Here is a 20,388-nt window from a genome sequence, read left to right as displayed (position 1 = left end):
GTTTTTTTTAAGTTAGTTATTGCCCTGGGCCCTGGCAGATCCCAGATCACAGCTCCTCTGGTACAGCTCTTGTGCCTGTGGCTACAGGAGGTTGCCAATAGAAAGCCACAGATATACTAATCATAAAAATAATATATACTTATTTTACTGGTGTAAATTTTACTGTGATCACTGGTGTATACGAGTCAAAATTGGCTGCACTTAACCCCTCAGAACTGCTGCTTGTACACTAATGAAATCACAATGAGCGTCTTTGAACCGTCCTTTATGAGTTCAAAAAGAAATTATGCGGCCTGGGTACTCCATTGAGTCAGGCGAATAAAAACAACCGCCAATGAATCACTTTTTTTCACGCACCAAAAAAATTAAGAGCAGGTGAAGGCGCTCCCCTGGTGCGGGAGCTGCCCCTTTAAGAGCCGCCATTTTGCGCGCTGCCCTGCACCAAGATGGCGCCGCCGCCTTCACCTCCGCCCACCCGCCGCTGTGGAGCGCGCCCTGCACAAAGATGGCGCCCGCCCGTGTCGTCATGCCCGCCCCCAAGATGGCGGCGCCCCCCTCGCCCTGTGTGGCGGCGGGACGGGGCGATGGCGGCCGTGCGGGGGGGAGGGTGAGGTCAGATCCGGGGCGGGGCCGCTGCGGGCAGGGCGGACAAAAGGCGCCGGAGCGGCGTAAGGGAAGGCGGGGGCTGTGGGCAGGTGGGTGCGGTGCGAGTCCCTCACAGCCGGGTTCGGGCAGGTGGGTGCGGCGGGTCTCCCCACGGTGCGGGTGGGCTGTGGGGATGTGTCCCCGCCGTGGGGCGGCCGTGAGGGGAGAGGTGGGACCGCATGTCGGGGGGCGGCTGAAGGGGCTCGGGGGCGGTGGCAGCGCCAGGTGGGGCCGGGCGGGGAGGATTTGCTGAGTAATTCGGTGGCGATTCGCTTTCCCCCGGGTCCCGCCGTCCCTGCTCCGCACCGGCGGGGACAGGGGGGTCCCCGCCCCGCCTGAGGGCCGAGGCAGAGCCTCGGGGTGCGGGGGGTCTCCCTGGTCCCCGGCAAGGGGGGGAGTCCTGATTTTTACTCGCTGTTTGTTACCTGCGGACGGAAGCGCGTTAGGGTTTATTTATATCTCCCAGAGGGTGTTTTTTCTGTGTCCGGAGAGCCGGGGTGGTGTGGCGGGGCTGGTGCCGGGCTGTGCCGGGCTGGGGCTGGTGCCCGTTGCCGGAGAGGGGGAGAAGGTCAGAGAGTCCTCCCAGCTCTGCCTTTGCGGCATCGTGGGACGGGCAAAACGGAATAGCTTTGATTTCTGAGGTGTTGCTTCAAAATCTGTCAGACCCAATGGCAGCTTTGCGATCAGGAGGATCCTCACCAGTATGGTTTTTGGATTTCCTTCTAGTGATGTCTCCTCTTTTTCGTTTCTCCCTGTTGTTGACAAAATGTTCTCGGATGCTCTGCAGTCCTCTCCTGCATGGCTGGGAGGATGGATGCTTGAGAGATCCCTCCAAGGATCTGCTCCCTTCCCTGTTTTCCCATGCCCTCTGCTGACATGCAGGAAGCAAGGAGAAACAAAAAGACTTGTAATTTTTGTTGATGGTGCTAAACTGCTTCCAATTCAGAAAGATACATGTTGGTAGATATATGATGAGAGGGAAGGGGACAGTTACTTGAATCTGGAGTGGTCAGGAAAGTGATCTAGACTTTCAGATGCTTGTGATGGTAACATTTAAAATGTCAGGCTTTTTTACTAGAAAATAGGAGTAAAGTCCTCCTTTTTCCCATTTGAAAATGTTTGTTCTTACAGGAGGTTGGTCTGTCTCTACCTGTTTAGGCTTAGTTATGATATTAATATTCAGCATCTCCTTTGGCTGGGTCTGCAACACCTGCTTTTGGTAATTTCTGTTGGAATAACATGCTGGAGATTCTTTCCTGCAAAGAGTTTTACTTGCCTCCTTGTGTTCTTGCCATCTTTCTTGGTATCACTGTGTCTCTTTCTGATTCCCAGTGACCCTCTGAATTGTTCATTGCTTCTTAGATATCCTTTACCAATTAGGTGTCCTTTACCAAGCTTTTACGTGATGGGGTCCCTCTGTGAACTCCATTCCCTCCTCTTTGCTGATGATCTCTGTTTCATTCCAGGGAAGCTGTTCCCATGGCTTGTGGGGAGTGCAGCGCTTCAGCACTCGCTCGGGATCCAGCACACAGGAACATCATCCCCTTCCAGCACAGAGAACTGACGTGCAGATAGCAGAACCCAGCAAGGTGAGGGCTCTGGGCCAGCTCTGAGGGGTAAAGCCCCCCAAAAATGACCAGGATCCTACTTAAACACAGATGCAAAGCACAGGGTGCAGATGAGAGAAACAGAGCAAGGAAAGGTGGTTGGTCAGAGGGTGATATGGGGAGAGTGGTGATATTTAATTGTGGTGGTGCTAATTAAATTTTGTGAGCCCTTATCTCAAAGATGAAAAAGGAACCGAGTGTTGTCCAAATAATATAACTGTTCTATAGTCACTCATAAAACTAACTCTTGGCCACGTAAACCCTGACTTCTCACTGCGCTTACCAGTAAATACTCAAAGGCTCTCCAGGAAATATTTTGGTGACTGCTGCCCGAAAGGAATGCGGCTGAGAAATAGGAAGAACTGTTTGGTTTGGTGGGTGCCCTTCTGTTTCCTGTGGGGTGATTTGTCCTGCTGGATAGGCATCTCCAGGCAGCTTTTCCCAGTGAACTCTTGGCACTTGTGTGGGTGTCAATTGAGCAATGACAGAAACTAGCTGCAAGAAACTCCTTCCCTCCTTGGTTCTGTGCTAGGACAGTGAGGAAAGGGATTGCAGATTTCTGTTCTCTTCAACATGGGAAATCGTGTCCAGTGTTCTGAGCAGGGATGTGCAGTGAGTTGGTTCCAGAATAGAAGTACCCCTAAGGCTTGTCCGATGTTCTGGCAGTTCACTGATTTTATTGGGGTATTTTTGTACTGATCATCTCATGGCATTTGGAAACCCTTTTAATTCATGTAGGTCAAAGACAACGTGCATAAATATTTCCTTAAAGCATGCCAGAAGCCATGTGTTAAAAGCTGATGTTTGAAATATGAGTGCCTGAAGCCTTCCAGCCGTGACTTGCTGAAGCTGGTTACATTCTAGTAACTGCTGCAGGCAGTCAGGTGGTCTGTGGTTTGGGGGTCCCTTGTGCTATTTTTTTGTTTGTTTGTTTTAAATAACCAGTGGAGGTCACATGTATCAAGTTACTGCTGTGTGATTAGAGCAGGCTTATTAGGAGCCTTCATGTAATTCTCCCACATTCTAAAGAAGGATTTTGTTCAGCAGAGTACTTAAAAGGGAAGTGAAACTCATTTCTGGTGTTAAATGGAGCTTAACTGGTATATGGCAAAGTAGAGGTGCAATGTAAGATGAGTGGTGGTGGAGCACAGAGGAGAAGGGTTTTTTAGGATTTTTGTGTGAGGCACATTGTTTTGGTAATGGTTAAAATTTAAAGTATTCAGCTGCAGTGTGGTGAGTCTCCTTTGGGCATTTTTTGAAATGTTTTTAAAAGCAGCTTCAGTTTGGCATATGCACACTAATACTGAACAGGCATTCAGCAGTCCACATGCTTTAAAGGGCATCTCTTGAGTGCTTCCAAACAGCTTTTTCCTTAAACTGTTGATGTGCTGTATGTGTCTTGTATTGCAACTGGAAATCCAGTTCATGTAGCTGGGCTAAATCTGCCCCTCCTGCTGCTGTCAAACAGCTTTTGAAAATAAAAGCTATTCAGTCCTGACCTCCCTGCTGACATAACAGTGCTGCCTTCACCTCGTGTACTAAGCATTGTTAACATCTGCTGTAAAATTGCCTTGGCAATTCACAAAGCTCCTCTTGTGACAGATTTCCAAGCTGCTTCTCGAGCTCCAGCCTGCTTTTGTGCACAGCAGAGGTGTAAACTGGGCTAGTTAACAGGTCCTCCTTCAGAGTCGTTGTTTTATCAAGTCTTGGGGATGAAAGGTGGGGTGGTCTTGTGCTTTTTTAATTGACCAATGGAGTCAGCAAATGTTCTGAGCTGGAAGTCAGACACAGTTTTGGAGCTTGTGGTCCTGAGGGCAAGGCTTAGAGGGTGTGGGGAATATGTGAATCATAGAATCATAGAATCAGCTGGGTTGGAAGGGACCTCTGAGATCATCAAGTCCAACCCTTGATCCACTACCGCAGCAGTTGCTAGACCATGAGTGCCACATCCAGTCTTATCTTAAAAACCTTCAGGGACGGAGAAGCCACTACTTCCCTGGGCAGCCCATTCCAGTGTCTGCTTACCCTCTCTGTAAAGAATAGGTACTTGCTCCTCTTTGCTCAGACTAAGCTGAAATATTAACGTGCTGATGGTTGATGTCTTAATTATCTTGCTTTGCTCTTTTCTGTGCCTTCTTTCATCCTGACTGGCTCATCTCTTTGAGCTTGAAAACAGCTGTGGCAACACTCATGGATCTGTGCATGTTGTGACAGTCTGTCAACAATGCATTATATTATCCTTGCTTAAAAGATTTTACTCACTTTGAATCTAGTGTCTTGATTTCTTAATCTGTTTTTGGTTATGTCAAAGCTCTGCTCTGTCCACTATTTCTGCCTTGAGCTGGGAACAGCTGGTTCCTCCTCTTATATGGCTCCCAGTGCTGAATTTAAGTGCTGAAGAGCCCCTTCCTGCAGCTGCTGAGGTGCTTGAAGCTGCTCTGGTTGTTACATGTTAATGCTGGGGCTGTCTGGTTTCTTAAGGAGTTACTAACAGAATTAATTCAATCACCTGCATTAAGCAGCACAGGGGAGTGTTTCATTGTGTCCTGTTGGAAGAAGCCAGTTGTACTTTTCCAAGACAGCTCCAATGCCCTGTCCTTGAAACATCTTTGTTATGGCAAAGAAAATTAATTTTGGATAGGAAGCCTGTGGCCATATGCATTCATAATTTATAAGCTGACACAGCCTTTTTTCTCTGGTTTACATCAGTGTTGCAAGTCATCTGATGGCACTTAAATTTACAACACTGGCACACAGTCCCTGCCCTGAGTGTCAGTGATGTTGGTAACTGCAGACCGTGCTCAGTTCTGTGAGCTGGGGTAAAATGCTGTCAGAAAGCACAAAATGTAGCAGGCCAAGCCAGGTCTCCAGCATGGATTGTTTTGGTGGTGCAGATGTTCTTCCCTGTACTTGTCAGGACACGCTTGTGTGGTGGTAAACAGGAGCTACTGCACTAGACTTAAGAATGTCAGTCTTGCATCTGACAGGAAGAGTCAGCTAATGGGTAGCTGTAAAGATGATCAAGTGCCATCCATATTGTAGGTGGATTATTCTTTTTCACGAGCTTCAGTGGAGACAGTGTGACCCAGTGGGTTCACTTCATCTTGCTGTGTCTTGTGGCTTGGGTGGGGCAGAATTTTGTGTGAAAGCCACCTTACCCTGCTCTCAGCGTGGGGTTCAGTGCCTGTTCCACTGAGTGAAGAGTGTTAAGTTCTCACAGCTGCTGTTCCACCACTCTGCTGGTCTAAATGGTAAATGACCCTTTAAACTTGACATAGAATCACAGAATGGCTTGGGTTGAAAAGGACCCTAAAGAACTTCTAGTGATCATGTTCACTTCTCTACCTCAGAAGATGTTTTGTTCAACAGAAGGGATTTATATTTTTAATGCAGAAGGGGCCTGATACAGGGATAATAGTTGGTTGTTCAGGGCTTTGGTATCTGGCTTCGCTGTTTTTTCTTTCTAAACAGCAAAGGACAAAATAACTTGACTTGTTCCATCTCACATCTTGGGCTTTTCCAGTTGATCACATGGTTGTCCTTGTTCTTGGAAGGTTTTCTGAGGGGTGCCTGAAAGCAGCTCTGTTTCAGACTCCTTCCACCCCCCCCTTAATTCTGGACTTAATAAACATGAGGGAGGAGACACATAAATTCCCAGTCCCATTTCTGCCCAGTAAAGCTCTTGCATTTCCTGATTTTTTTTTTTTTTTTTTGAACAAAGAGCTCTATGTCATGCCCTTCTTTAGGATTTCAGGTGGCAGCATGCTGGGGAGGGAAACTGCTCCATTGTAAACTTACCATAGCATGTTATAGCTCGTCAGTAATCAAGGCTGTAGTTTTAAGAGCATCAAGGATTTTCTTTCCTTTATCTACCTCTGATTCTGTCAGCACCTGAACAACTTCCTCTTTGTCTGGGCTTCTGGAAAGATAAGAAATTCTGTCAGCAGTGCTTGACTTGTGCTTTGCAGTCCACAATCTTAGACTGAAAACCACTGGGAATTCTGAATATCTGTAGTGGAAAAAGAGAGTTGCAAGATCCAGCATAAAATGCATCCACACCTACTTACCTAGAACTGTATTATGAGACTGCCTCACTTGAAAGCTGCACTCCACTAAAGGTGAGGAGGATTTCTGATTTCAGGGAAGTAAGGATAGAAGTTAAATTCTTGTGCGTCCTGAGATCTTGCATGTAGTGCTCTTTGTCTGGTAGCTTTGTTAGTAACAGAATGGCCAACAGAAAGGAGGAGGAAAGAGGAGGCTGGGTGAAGGATTCAGCAGTGATGAGTCAAGCTGACAAACTGGCCAGTGAAACAGAACAGTGATGTTGTTTCTGTTCCCTCTGTCCCGAGCTGGATGTGCTGGCCAGCGGCTGCAGGCAGGGATTTGAAGCACTGCTCAGCCAGGTGCCTGTTGACAATAAATCAATCTCAAGTTTTTTAGATTAGATGGTTTTAGATAGAGGAATCGCCCAAATTGGAGGACAGTTGCTCTGTTAATAGCTGTGGTTTGTGGAAAGCATTCATGCCCTCAGCTGTGTCAGCCTTCAGTGAGGTACAGGCTGTTTTATACGTTTAGTCTTGTCTCTGACTGGTTTTACCGTGTAGGTGTGGTGTGCTCAGAATGTGCCTGTTATTCCAACATGAGTGATTATCTCTCTCCTCCAGGTGTGTCTGGTAAAACACAGGATTAGTCCTTGGTGATGCTTATGGTTGGCTGAAGGCTGGGGAGGTTTGGCAGGCTGGTTATGTAACTCTGAAACTGCTGTTCCTTGTCTAGGATCACCCTGTTCAGCACTGGGGAAGCTGTAGGTCCATGACCAGCAGGCTGAGGCAGGGATGGTCCCTGGTGGGATGCAAACCTGGGTCCAGGTGAATTTGCAGACGCTGAAGGGGGTGTGTAGTAGCCAACATGGAATGTGTCAGTATTTCAGGAGCATATTTGTCTAGGTTGGATTGATCCTGCTGTATGATAATGAGGCTTTAGCATACAGATCTTTTCCTGAGCAATCTCTGATGTTGCTGCTATAAACTGTCCTGGGATCAGGATGTGAATTGTAGTGCTGCTTGATGCAGCTGAAACCCTCCAAGGTAAAGTGATTTCTTGGAGGCAGGGGAAGAGGGACTGCTCAGGGACTGTGTGGTAGCAAGGAAAGCTGTGGAATGCAAAGGCTGAAACACTTCTGAGACAAACAGTTTTACGATTTTTGGTTTTTCTCCTTCAGTGTGCAATACCTAAGGCCTATTAAATTACACCCTTGGAAAACTTACTTTCTTATGCTTCTGATAAGTTGACAGGAGTTTAGACACAGATGCTTTGGCTTATCAGCTTATGCAAGTTTAGTGAAATCAACTTGTCCTTAAACTTGAGTAAAGCACTCTTTCAAAATCTCAGTATCAATGCTTTCCATGGGGCAGAGGTAACTATGCTGCAAGTAAACTGCCTGTTCCTGAGCTCCATCTGGAAGGTTCTGCAATTTGAGGTGCATATGAAGGAGCTTGGATCCTTCTTCACCAAACTGCTCTGACCCTGAACTTCCTTTCCTGTGGCTGTTCCCGTCCATGAACTTAGTCCTTCAGTCCAGGTGTTCTGTGCTCAGCCTTTTGTGAGGCTGCATGACAGGAGGGACTTGGCAAATAAAGCTTCTTCACGGTGGACACTTTGCTGCTGACAAAGCACCCTGGAGTCCAACTCCTGGAAGGAGCAGAAGCTTGAAGTCCAGCGTCTGCCTGCTGGTCCTGCGGACCTTGGTCTGCTCTTGGTCACAAAGGAGGTAACTTTATTTCTGGCCAGCTGCCTTCATGCAAGGATTGCTCCCAGTCTTATGCCAGAATAATATCCTCCATGTAAATCCTGTCTTGATGTAGAACTGTCAAGAACTAGACACAGGGAATCTGGGTGAGGGGGGATGTGACTTTCCCATATACTTTCTCAAGTTTTGATGGGTACTTTAACTGCACATGCTGGGAATAAGGTTAGATAAGACATAGCAAATTCCAGCTTCTGTAAAGGTGGCCCCTTGTTTTATTGTTCCTCTTTGAGATTTGAATAGGGTCTCCACTCCTGCCAGGAGGAGTGGGGACTTGCTGTGAATGTCCTTTTCTTCCTCCAGTGACCCTGTCATTGTTACTGGAAGGCAGGAGATTTCCTGCTCCACCCTGTGGGGGTTTAATTGCTGACACTGAACTGTAATAGATTCTCATGGGACACTCAGGATTTTTTTTTTCTTAGCTGTCTTGTAGGTGCACAATGTAAAGGGGGATTTCCTACCCCATGTAGCTGGTAAGCAGACTCATGGAGCCAGCTGTGCTAATTTCTTTTGGGTTTCCTTCCTACCTATCCTGAGATACAAATCAAAAGTGAGCACAAGGGTCATTTCTTGTGAGGAAAGAATTAGACATTTTCTGGGTTGAGCATCCTTTACACTTAAATTCATGTGAGTTTTGATGTGACTGATGGATCAGTGCTTGTTCTCCTCCTGAACTTTGCTAGAAAGTGTGATGTGATATTACTGCTTTTTCATCATCATTAGAATGAGTTACAAAGACTTCATGTTCTTTTGTGTTACCTTTGAATTGGGGAATTTTATGAGCTCAGTTATCCATGGATCAGTCAGTTATCCATGGATCAGTCAGGCTTCTGGGCTTTCTGTGGCTTGTTGAGAGGAGCATGCTCCAAGTTTCATCTGGAAGTTGGAAGGACAGAATATGCACTGCCATAAGGCTTCTGCTTCCCAGAACCTTTTGCTTTCCTTTATGACACTTAAATCCCAGCTGAGATGAACTCTAGGTGGGAATGGTTGGTCAGGGAAGTGGATTCTTCTAAGTATGTCCCCCCCTTCCTCTTTTTCTGAAGTAAATAAGGCAAAAAACCAGCTGTTACAGTGTTACAGTGTTTCAGTACTGAATCTATCAGAGGGCAAGTAACTAATCTTTCCCTGGAGAATTAACTCAAAGGGAGGAAGCCAAAAGTACTTACAGGGAAGGAAAAGTCATGATATTGGGCAATGTTTTTTCTCTTTTCCAGCTTGCTTTATGAGTGTGTTGATGAGTTGCATCAATTAAGTGGTTCTGGGAAATATAGTTGTATTGTATGTAGGTCTTTTTCCTTGCCCCTGCAGTTTGAGAACCACACGTAGACAGGATTTTTATGTAAAAGCAAACAACATGAGTAACGAACTCATGACAGCTAATCTCTGTGTGTGGATTTTATTGCTTCTGACAGTGCTGGCAAACTCCTTCATCCCTGAAATAGAATCCCCGGATAAAACAGTAAATTTCCAAATACTGGTTGATCGAGGGAATTGAAATCTGCCCTGTGAGCTTCCTTTAAGTGTGAATGTTTTACTCCACAAACTGCTAATGATAAACACCAGTTGTGAGGTTTTGTGACAGTTCATCTGTCAGGGAAGACCGAAATGAACTTCCCAGCCTCAGCTGTGGCAAATGACTCACAGGAAGCCTCATTCATTTGTCTGCCAGCGACTTGAAATTGTGTCTTGGCTAATTCCAGTCCTGCTGTGCCAGCACTTAACAGGAGTGTGTTCTGATGGCCCCTTGTGAAGCAGAACAAAACAGTTTGAGCTGTTTCTGGTTTCCCTTCAGGTGAACCATGATTCCAGTCACCGAGCTGCGCTACTTCGCCGACACCCAGCCGGCCTATCGCATCCTGAAGCCGTGGTGGGACGTGTTCACGGACTACATCTCCATAGTGATGCTCATGATCGCGGTGTTCGGGGGGACGCTGCAGGTCACCCAGGACAAAATGATCTGTTTGCCCTGTAAATGGGTTACCAAAGACTCCTGCAACGACTCTGTGAGGGGATGGACAGCGGCAACCCCGGAGCGTAGCTACTATAACACTAGTCTAGTTCCCTCTGCGGACACGGGGCCCACGGGGATCCGATACGACCTGGACCGGCACCAGTACAACTACGTGGACGCGGTGTGTTATGAGAACCGCCTCCACTGGTTTGCCAAGTATTTTCCTTATCTAGTGCTGCTACACACCCTCATCTTTCTGGCCTGTAGCAACTTCTGGTTCAAGTTCCCAAGGACCAGCTCCAAGCTGGAGCATTTTGTGTCTATTTTGCTTAAGTGTTTTGACTCTCCGTGGACAACGAGAGCATTATCTGAGACAGTGGTGGAAGAGAGCGATACCAAACCAGCGTTTGGGAAAATGAATGGCTCCATGGACAAGAAATCCTCCACGGTCAGTGAGGATGTGGAAGCCACTGTTCCCATGCTGCAGAGAACCAAGTCTCGAATTGAGCAAGGGATTGTGGACCGGTCTGAGACTGGGGTGTTGGACAAAAAGGAAGGGGAACAGGCCAAAGCACTCTTTGAGAAAGTGAAGAAGTTCCGCACTCACGTGGAAGAGGGAGATATAGTTTATCGCCTGTACATGAGACAGACCATAATCAAAGTCATCAAGTTCATTCTGATCATTTGCTACACCGTGTACTATGTCAACAACATCACTTTTGATGTGGACTGTAAGGTGGACATTGAGAGCCTGACTGGCTACAGGATGTACCGCTGTGCTCACCCTCTGGCCACTCTCTTCAAAATCTTGGCCTCTTTCTACATCAGCCTGGTGATTTTCTACGGGCTGATCTGCATGTACACGCTGTGGTGGATGCTGAGGCGGTCGCTCAAGAAGTACTCCTTTGAGTCCATCCGGGAGGAGAGCAGTTACAGTGACATTCCTGATGTGAAAAATGACTTTGCTTTCATGCTCCATCTGATCGATCAGTACGACCCCCTCTACTCCAAGCGCTTTGCTGTCTTTCTGTCAGAGGTGAGTGAGAACAAACTGCGGCAGCTGAACCTCAACAATGAGTGGACTCTGGAGAAACTACGCCAGAGGATCACCAAAAACTCTCAGGATAAGCTGGAATTGCATCTTTTCATGTTGAGTGGCATTCCTGACACGGTCTTTGACCTCATTGAGTTGGAGGTCTTGAAGCTGGAGCTTATCCCTGATGTCACTATTCCCCCAAGCATTGCTCAGCTCACCAGCCTTAAGGAACTGTGGCTCTACCACACAGCTGCCAAAATTGAGGCTCCAGCCCTTGCCTTCTTGAGGGAGAATTTGAAATCTCTCCACATCAAGTTCACAGACATCAAGGAGATTCCTCTTTGGATTTACAGCCTGAAGACACTCGAGGAACTTCATCTGACAGGGAATTTGAGTGCTGAAAACAACCGGTACATTGTGATAGATGGACTGAGGGAGCTGAAGAGGCTGAAGGTGTTGAGGATGAAGAGTAACCTCACCAAGCTACCCCAGGTGGTTACAGATGTTGGTGTGCACCTTCAGAAGCTTTCCATCAACAACGAGGGCACCAAGCTCATTGTCCTCAACAGCCTTAAGAAGATGGTCAACCTGACGGAGCTGGAGCTGATCCGGTGTGACCTGGAACGCATTCCCCACTCCATCTTTAGCCTCCACAATCTGCAGGAGATAGACCTGAAGGACAATAACCTAAAGACCATTGAGGAAATCATCAGCTTCCAGCACTTGCATCGTCTCACTTGCCTTAAGCTGTGGTACAACCACATTGCCTACATCCCCATGCAGATAGGCAACCTGACCAACCTGGAGCGCCTTTACCTGAACCGCAACAAGATAGAGAAGATCCCCACCCAGCTGTTCTATTGCCGGAAACTCCGGTACCTGGATCTCAGCCACAACAACCTGACTTTCATACCACCAGATGTTGGACTTCTTCAAAACCTGCAGAATCTGGCTGTGACAGCCAACAGGGTAAGTGAGCCCGGAGCTGAGCTGCTGTGTGAGTAAATAACACTGGCCCTTGTGTTATCTGGGTGATTAAATGTGCCACAGTGGTCTGTGGGTACTGCTGGCACTGCCTTTTGTTTTTCTCTGAGGGGTTTATCTAAGGCAAAACACTGCAGATAACTCTGGGGTAAGCCTATCTTCCAAGAGCCCTTGTTCTGGAGCATTTCCTCTCTTAACAGTGAGACTCCTCCCAAGGAACAGTTGGAGGCTGTTTGGAAATCCTGCCTGCAGCTGGAAGCTTGTCTTCTTTAGATTCACATCTGTTTTGGGCTTAAAATGGAGATCTGAGAAACTAGTCAATATAAAACTATGTGCTTAAGCCTGTGTACTTCAGACATGTACATACACTATGGCAGCAGCCATCTAGGGTATGCATGTGTGTGGCTTACAGCCTTGCTTGGAGTACTTTGCATTTCCAGGGAATGCTCCATAGTTTGGTCTTCTCAGTGAGAAGCTGGATATGGACAGAGTTGGGAAAAATGGTTCTTAAGCTCACACTTTTAAGATGGATTGTCTCCTTCCATGAAATTACTTCTGGAGGGAGCAAGGCATCTTCTGCAGTGTCCTGGCTCAGGGCAGGGGGAACTAAACCAGGTTTAGCTACTGGCAGTCAGATGGAAAAGTGTGAACTGTGGAAATTCCTCGACTTTTTCAGAGGGGAGAAAACATGATGGCACCTTGCTGTGGGTTTTCCTGTGTAATCCCAGATGGGTTAGGCCTAAGCCTTACATATCAGTCTCAGTGCTGGGCAGATTACAGGGAATGACCAAATGTGCCCAATTACCATAAACTGTTTCTTGGCTTGTGTTGGAGGGTGTTTATTTGCTTAAAGCAAACTATACCCATGTGTTTTTTCCTGAATCTTTGTTCCTTTGTTTGGGACTAAGGAGGTTTCATTCACCATGTCTCACAAAGTTGAAACTTTCATTTCGTTCCATCCGCAAATTCCTCGGACACTCTTTTTCTCTTGGAGTTTATTGTCACCCAAAGTTGAATTGCAAACAGATTTAATTAGTTGCTTCTGGGTTCTTTTGGGACCCAGCAGAATTGTCCTGGAGCAATGCTGGTTTCCACTGTCCTACATCAAGGTCTTTAGTGCTGTTGGCAAGATGTAATCCTGACTGAGCACTGCCAGATTGCCTGTGAGACACTCAGAGCAGCTCAAGTGTGGTTTGGCTTTTCACAGAAGTGCTCTCCAATCAAGTACTTAATTGCTGATGCCGATCAGTTTTACACAGGGTTCCTAAAACTCCAGCCACAGTTTGGGGTTGGTGTCTGAAAGTTTGGCTCTGTGTTGTGCCTCTGCAAAGTGGCAGCAGACAAGCAGTTCAGCAATCCCAGCTGAGCAGCTGCTCCCTCAGCTTTCCCAGCTCCAGATCTGTTTGTGTGGGGTGGCTGAAACTCTGGTGAACTTCATGGTGTGTTCCTGGTCAGAACTCGGATGATTCTGTACCAGTTGTTTCCTGGCAGCCTTCCAGGCACAGCACAGGGTTAATCTGCAGTGCATCCTCTGCAGTTTAGGGGTGGAGTGTTTCTTGGATGAGAGGAGTGGGAGGCAGCTCCATTTTCTGCAGCACAGTGTGGCACCACCCATTTCTGAAGAAAACATGCAATAGGAAGGCTGGAGCAGCCTTGGCTGGGGTGTGTTTGGAAACAAAAGGTGGTGAGGACCCAATGGAACAGCCAACCTGTTTGTCTTCTGCAGGTGCCTGGGCAAGGCCAGAATTGCCCTGAGGTTCTGACAGCCTGGTTACTACCAGTAAACAGCAAGAAACACAAGGACTGATAGACTGACAATTCCCAAGGCCAGGAATTATTTAAACTGTGAGCTCAGCAATCTCAGTAAATAGAGACTTCTGGAACTGGCTGGTACAACTGTCCCATTCTGGAAAGCAAGGCTGTTATAGCACATTGCTTCCTTCCTAAACCAATACTTGTCCCTTAAATAACACTATTATTTTCCAGAGTCTGTGATCATTTGATTGCATGTTGCTGTTTGCAAAACACTCCAGTACCAGTAACAATGACTGCATTGAACTGTCTTTAGTTGGTCTGGTCTCATCTTGGCTTTTCCTTAGGCTTCCCCTCATTCGGAATGGATTACAGACTAATTTAGCCATGAATGATATCATGCATAATTTGAGTTTTAAAAAGGTCATGTTTGCATTTAAAGGCAAATGATAGCCTCCAAGCTGAGACTTTGAATTAAGGGGAGAATCTTGACTTGCTACATTTAGTCCCTAGCCTAGTGTTTGTTAAACCTTAGCCATAGTTTTTCCTAGAAATTCTTGGGGAGGACTGGACTATTAAAAGGATTTGCTAGAAATAAGCCTTATTAAATGAGTGATCCCTGTTTACCTGAAGGTGGTGGTGGGAAAGCTACCATCTGGTGGCTTCATTTTGCTGCTGCTGTTGCATTTTGGCACTGTCAAAAACCCCCATGATTTGAAGCCTAGGAAACCTTTGTAACATTTCACAGCTCTACAGAAATGATGGAAGAATAGTCCCAGTTTTCAGGGCCTGGAGGTTGTACCCCCATAGCCTCTCACTGCCAGACTAGAAGTCCTGACTAAATCCAATCTTTGATGTTCAGTATTAAGACCAATTGTGCAATGACTGCTTAAAGCAAAGGAGCTGTGATGCAATGACACAATAAAGGATTTGGGATGGAAAGGAGCTAGTACTGATGGAAGCATGTGATGGCTTAGGTCAGATTGTGAGCAGGTTTCTGGTCCTCTAATCCTGTCCTGGGGGACAACATCTGTCTTAACCACCATCACTGGTGATCTGTTATAACTGAAAGATGAATCCATAGAACTGTCTGAAAGAAGAGTCCATAGAATCATGGGATAGTGGCTTTTACTTTGGGAACAGACCTTATGATGGAAAGCAGGAGCTTATTAAGGGAGAAATGGATGATTGAAAACAGTTACTCCTTAAACCTTGAAGCATTTTGTAGGCTTGCTGGTGTCTTACGTGTCCGTGTTTGCTCGAGACCTTGCCCATAACTGATTTCCTTTTTTCCAGATTGAGAGTCTCCCACCTGAGCTGTTCCAGTGCAGGAAGCTGAGGACCTTGCACCTGGGCAACAACGTGCTGCAGTCGCTGCCGTCCCGGGTGGGGGAGCTGACAAACCTGTCGCAGATCGAGCTCCGAGGGAACCGCCTGGAGTGCCTGCCCGTGGAGCTGGGGGAGTGCCCGCTGCTCAAACGCAGTGGGCTCGTGGTGGAGGAGGACCTGTTCAACACCCTGCCCTTGGAGGTCAAGGAGCGGCTCTGGAGGGCAGACAAAGAGCAAGCCTGAACCCCTGGGAAAAGGGAAAAGCCTCTGACCAACGAGCAGGAAGCTAAAGGCCATTCCAGCCCCCTTTTCCCCAGATGCTCCCCTTTCTCCACTCCGATCACTACCAGACTGGCCAAGGAGTCCTTGACAAATGTGACTCATTCAGAGTCAGCTTCTTGCCTCAGATGCAGGATGGGGGAAGCTTGGGATCAGGATGAGGATCAAGACAGATTAATCAGCCTCTGAGCAAGGGCCAGTGGGAGTTAGAGGTGTTGCTGTTCTTCTGGACAGGAACTGGGGTGAGGTGGATGGTGCTGGCAAGAAGAAATGACCTTTGAATGGAGGAGAAAAGGAATGTGGGGATTGCTGCATTGCTCCAAATAGGGCTTATATGTACCAGGGATGAGAGTCCAGTGTCCTGCAAGCAAAGACCAAGAGCCAGGAAACCTCTTGAACTTTCATCTCTATGACACTGGGTACTGTTCCCCTCTGACTCAGATCCAGTCAGTGAGGCCCCCAGAGGGATGGGATGGGACACAAGCAGGTGATTTTACCTGGATGCTGGCATTGGGATTTGGGGGATAAACATCTCACAGCTGCTGGAATGCAGGATGTTGGTTTTTTTGTTTTTTTGGTTTTTTTTTTTTTTACTAATTATCTTTCCCCTTTGCACTCTACACCTTTTCCTCTGCCCCTGGAGAAGGAACCAAACTATCTGCTCCCTTAAGATTGCACTACTTTAAAGGTTTCAAATCACTTGTGCTGATGAGTAGATCACACAGCATCCTTCTCCAGCTGATGTGCTGGAGGCACTAACTGACAATTCCAAAGCTTTAGCCTGTTCTGAAATGGATGGTAACAGTGCAAGTGAGAGATGAGCTGGATAAAGAGCAATTGGACTGTCTAATCTACTCTCCCAGAAACATCGAGTTGCTTCAGGATCTGGCTTTTAGTTTTCAAGCAACTTTTTAATTGCTGGTATTCTGTTACATATCAAGTATTAATGTACAACTGGCCAGTGTGTCAGGGCTCACCTGGGGAAACTCAGGTTTCCTCTGCACCTCTTGTCCCCCATCCTGCCTTCCCCTACAATCAAGTTGTTAGATTAAGTTTTTCAATGCTCTGCTGGTGTTTTCCATGGATGCAGTCTCCAGAGCTGCTTGACTGTTGTTGTCTTCCCTTTAACAGCTGTCAGTTCCTGTTACACCTCTTGACCTAAATAACAGGCTAATGCTGGTTGAACCTGGTGCTGGAAAAGAAACCTTTCCTCCTGTTTCTTCCCCTTTTCATTCCCTCAGTGTTAAGGAGGAGAATGAGAATCCTCTGTGGACTGAGCTCTTCTGGCTCCCTGGAATAGAACAGTCTTTATTGAAACAAGCCTGACCTGTTTGGTGTTCTTTGACAAAAAGCTCTCAACCTCCTGGCCTGGCAGAGGCAGATAATATGTAATAGCTCCTGGTAATCATGTCCTTAAGGTGGGTGGATAAGGTGTGCCTCCAGTACTCCGAGATCTGCCCTTTTCCATCAGGAGGAAGAGGAGGCTTCTGGACCTACAGGTCCTGGTTGTAACACTCTGCAACAGACCAGCAGGTTGGCTCCAAGGTGAAGTGCTGCAAGCTGAGGCATGAGAAGTTTGGAGGCCTCCCATGGGTACAGAGGGGGAAGCTGCATCCAAAGTGATTCCTGGTGAGCTGCCAGCGAGTGCCCTGGCTTAGGGAATTGTGGTGATCCCGTGGATCTTGGGGCAGTCAGGCACACTGTGGCTTTCTTCATCAGATGTAAGATATGAATTATATATATATCCTAAATATGCTGAAACCATGAACAATGTTAATGGGACTCTGGATTTGTTGATGTTCAGATGCTTAAATAAAGCTACATTAAAATCAGGAGATCTGTTTATAAAACTGCTTTTAAGAAAAATGTAAATTTTGCTTCCCTTAGTCCATTCATTATGAGAAGTTTAAATGGTCCAGAGGATAATATAATTAAATCTCCATCTGGGAGGCAAGGTACTGTAAAAGCTTTTCTGGCTTCTAATAGGGTTAGTGTCTTGAAACTGTGTTAGAGTTGGGGCCACTGCTGAAAGGATGGGGAAGGACTGATGCTGATTGGATTGGATTTTGGATTGTATGAGCATTTTGGGTCACAGAAATTGTTAGATGGGCTTATGCTTCTTGAGTAAAGCAGGAATCACTTCAGGCTTAGCTGCAGTAATGCTATTTTCCAGTCAGTTCCCTGTGGTGGATGTGGGATCTGTTTGGATGGTGGAGGAAACTGGTTTTTTTCCCCCCTTACTCTATACCAAAAGATAGTGGTGGAGAGTAATGGCCACTGCCTGGAACTTGAACTCTCTTTGCTATCCAAGGCCACTTGTAACTGCTTTATTGCACATGTATTTTAGACTAGGCAGGGCTGAAAGGGCAAAGCACCTCACAGGAGTTTCACTGGGCTCCCAGGAGTGAAGGGATTTTTCCTGGATGTCTGGAGAGCAGATGAGTGCTTTGACTCTTGATTGCAGCTGTGGTCTTAGTTACCCAAACTCAGCTTGGCACAGCTGAGTTAGAAGTTTCTCTAAGCAGCTCCTGAAAGTGCTGCAGTGCCTCTAGAAGCTTGCAAGGCTCCTGACCTGCTGTGGATCCCAGCAGGACAGGGGAACACCAGTCACAGAGCTCAGACTGCCCTGGGCTGAGCTCTGAGACCGGCCAGTATTGATCATGCATGAAAACACCAGCTTTGTGCTGCTCTTGCAATATTCCAAGCTTAACTTTTTTGGTTATGGCTGCCAGGGCTTGAGAACTGCCTGTGTGGCAAAATTGGGATGAGCAATCTGGTGATATTTTGTACCATAAACAGGGGTGGCACAAATCCATTGTCACTCTGAAAGAGCAATATGAGTTATTTACTCCTGATCTGTGCTGCTTGGTCTCCCTTAAAGAGCTACTGATTCCAGAGTATTTCTCTTGTATGATGAGGTGGAAAAAGCTTTAAAACTTCCAAGGACAGGGTCTAAGACCGTGAGTCCTGAACATGCTAATGACTGAGGACTGCTGCAAAACTTGTCTGGTTTGCTCAGTCTGTGTGGGATGGGCTCACATCAACAATCCTCCCTCACTTCCAGGTATTCAATCAGTGAATATTCCCTATTTTCCTTTAAGTTTCCATCAAAGTGAAGATTAGGGGGGTTATTTCTGACACTGTGTGTTCACAAAAAGCATTCAGCTTAAGCAGGCAGTCAGTGATCTGGTCAGTGTCTTGTTCTCCTGACAGGCTTTTCAAAGCACTCTGGTAGTAGCAAAACAGATTATTTATTAGCTGCTAAACCATACAGCGACTTGAATTAAACCCACCTGTTTCCTTAATAGCACTTCTGAGCTGAACAAGTTCTTGGAGATCACAAACAGGCTCATCCCATGTTAGCATCCAAGGTTAGTAACGTGCACTTTACCTTTCCTGCTAAATAACCCAAAAAGTGATAAATTGCAACTAATTATTTTGAACCAGCTGAAAGGCAAGGAATACCAAACCTATGAATTGTGTTAACTCGTGCTGTACTCTGACACTCTGCACTGGAATGTGAGCTGAAGTTGTTCTGTGTTTCAGATGCTTTCTGATTTTATTATTTGATCCCCAGTTAATTCAGCAGCTGGAAGTGATTTACTGTGCCAGTCTGAGTGGATAAATAGCTGTTACAGGTATCTTTCATGATGTGCTGTTGTTGGTATTAATTGTCACTTCCTGATAATATCCTACCTCATTTGTTATTTTTTCTTATTACCATTTATATGCTCCATTTAGCTCACTCCATTTTAATTAAAGTTCTTGGTGTTCACTACCATAAATAGTATTAAGTGGCTTTCTGTTGCTGAACCATACTGAAGTCCTCTTTTTTTTTTTTTTGTTTCCCCCCCCTCTCTAACAATTAATTCTAGGAATTTTGAGAACAATAGCACATCCTTTACAGAGGATGAGCTGTATGGAAAAAAGTTCCAAATATTATTGATTCCCCAGCTGTGACATTGTTTCCTTTCCTTACCTTTTCTCTGCTTTTGAATGGTTTGAGTTCTTTGGATTTTTAAAATATTTTTAGTCTTCCTTCAGGGGAGGAGTAACTTTTTCCCCCTCATTAGTATCTGTGCCTTCTCTAGAGATCTGTTCATGTAAGGTCTCCCCAGGGGCAGCTGCTCCCTCGGGTGTGTTCCCTTGGATTTTTTTCCTTTCAACCATGGAGAGATTTCTTGATTTCTGGTGTGATTTCTCACTGCCAAACAATATTGTCATACTGTAAGTCATCTGCTCTGAAAGCTGCCCAAGGTAAGGCTGTGGGGATGCTGAATAGGAAGATTATTCCATTTTAACCCCCCTGTTTGGCCACACAGTGGATTGTGGAGTTTTCCAGAGCAAGTGCCAAAACCAAGTGAGTTTTTAGTCCTACCTGTATTCTGACAGTGCAGGAAGCACAACTGGAAGAGGGCAGGAATATTGTCCCCCTCCCCTCCAGGAGGTGGGTTAATACTCCACTGCTTTGGCAGCATGAAACCCTCCAGAAATCTCTCCAAAATCCTGTTTCAAAAGTAGCTGCACTTGAATTGCTGGACCCCAACAGCAAAGGGGTGAACTTTGTGTGAGTTCATACAAAGGCTTAATTTAGGATTCCTGGAATTTCCCATCCCTCCCTCCCTCCTTCTGTTTTCCTTTAAAGGAGTTTTATTGAACAATGGGGGAATTTTTCTAGAGGAGACTTATTGAGAAGGGGGCTACTGAACCTGAGTCATCTTTCCAGCTGACAGATGTGCCCATTGCAGTAAGACACCACTCATGGCTTAAACATGGCTCGCTCCCATTGTGGAAATGCAGGAGCAGGGCTGTGGTTTGGCATCTGAGACCTGCAACTCGGTGTAACATTTCAGAATCATGACATTCACTTTGTACCTGGGGTTGTTTGGGCAGCTGATCAGCAGCACCTTCCCTGGGGGCACTGAAGCTGCCCTTGTTTGCTCTGAAAGACTTGTACGACTGGACACTTTAACAGAATAAAAGTTGTAAGTTTTAA

At 46.4% G+C, this 20,388-nt stretch overlaps 2 protein-coding genes across 5 annotated transcripts in view; one reads left to right on the top strand and one right to left on the bottom strand.

Moving 5' to 3' along the window:
* Positions 1-1,185, bottom strand: part of KYAT1 (kynurenine aminotransferase 1) — a 12,659-nt gene extending 11,474 nt beyond the window's left edge. The window contains exon 1 of one of the 2 annotated variants that reach the window (XM_027650315.1): positions 1,071-1,185. The gene's annotated coding sequence lies outside the window, so the exon portion shown is untranslated. The remainder of the gene's footprint in view (positions 1-1,070) is intronic. The other variant, XM_027650316.1, reaches the window with a different exon arrangement.
* On the top strand, positions 627-20,388 carry LRRC8A (leucine rich repeat containing 8 VRAC subunit A). Of its 3 annotated transcripts, none has more exons than XM_027650310.1 (4): positions 627-695; positions 2,112-2,234; positions 9,854-12,017; positions 15,081-20,388. In XM_027650310.1, the coding sequence occupies exons 3-4, from the start codon at positions 9,861-9,863 to the stop codon at positions 15,354-15,356; spliced, it is 2,433 nt and encodes an 810-aa protein (XP_027506111.1). In that variant the 5' UTR covers positions 627-695; positions 2,112-2,234; positions 9,854-9,860; the 3' UTR covers positions 15,357-20,388. The 3 variants fall into 3 exon arrangements, with proteins under 3 accessions (XP_027506111.1, XP_027506112.1, XP_027506110.1); XM_027650311.1 differs by having other exon boundaries at positions 643-735; positions 2,112-2,230; positions 9,851-12,017; XM_027650309.1 differs by having other exon boundaries at positions 643-735.

The sequence above is a fragment of the Corapipo altera genome, unplaced genomic scaffold (assembly GCF_003945725.1).
Source record: "Corapipo altera isolate COAL_440 unplaced genomic scaffold, ASM394572v1 268, whole genome shotgun sequence".
NCBI lineage: Eukaryota > Metazoa > Chordata > Aves > Passeriformes > Pipridae > Corapipo > Corapipo altera.
The sequence above is the reverse complement of the archived record's forward strand: the minus strand, read 5'-3'. Positions and strand labels throughout refer to the sequence as shown.

Bases quoted from the DNA above. Each gene is read 5' to 3' on its own strand.
- LRRC8A (XM_027650310.1), top strand. From the start codon at position 9,861: ATGATTCCAGTCACCGAGCTGCGCTACTTCGCCGACACCCAGCCGGCC. The intron at 12,018-15,080 runs GTAAGTGAGCCC...CCTTTTTTCCAG, and splicing joins TGGCTGTGACAGCCAACAGG to ATTGAGAGTCTCCCACCTGA.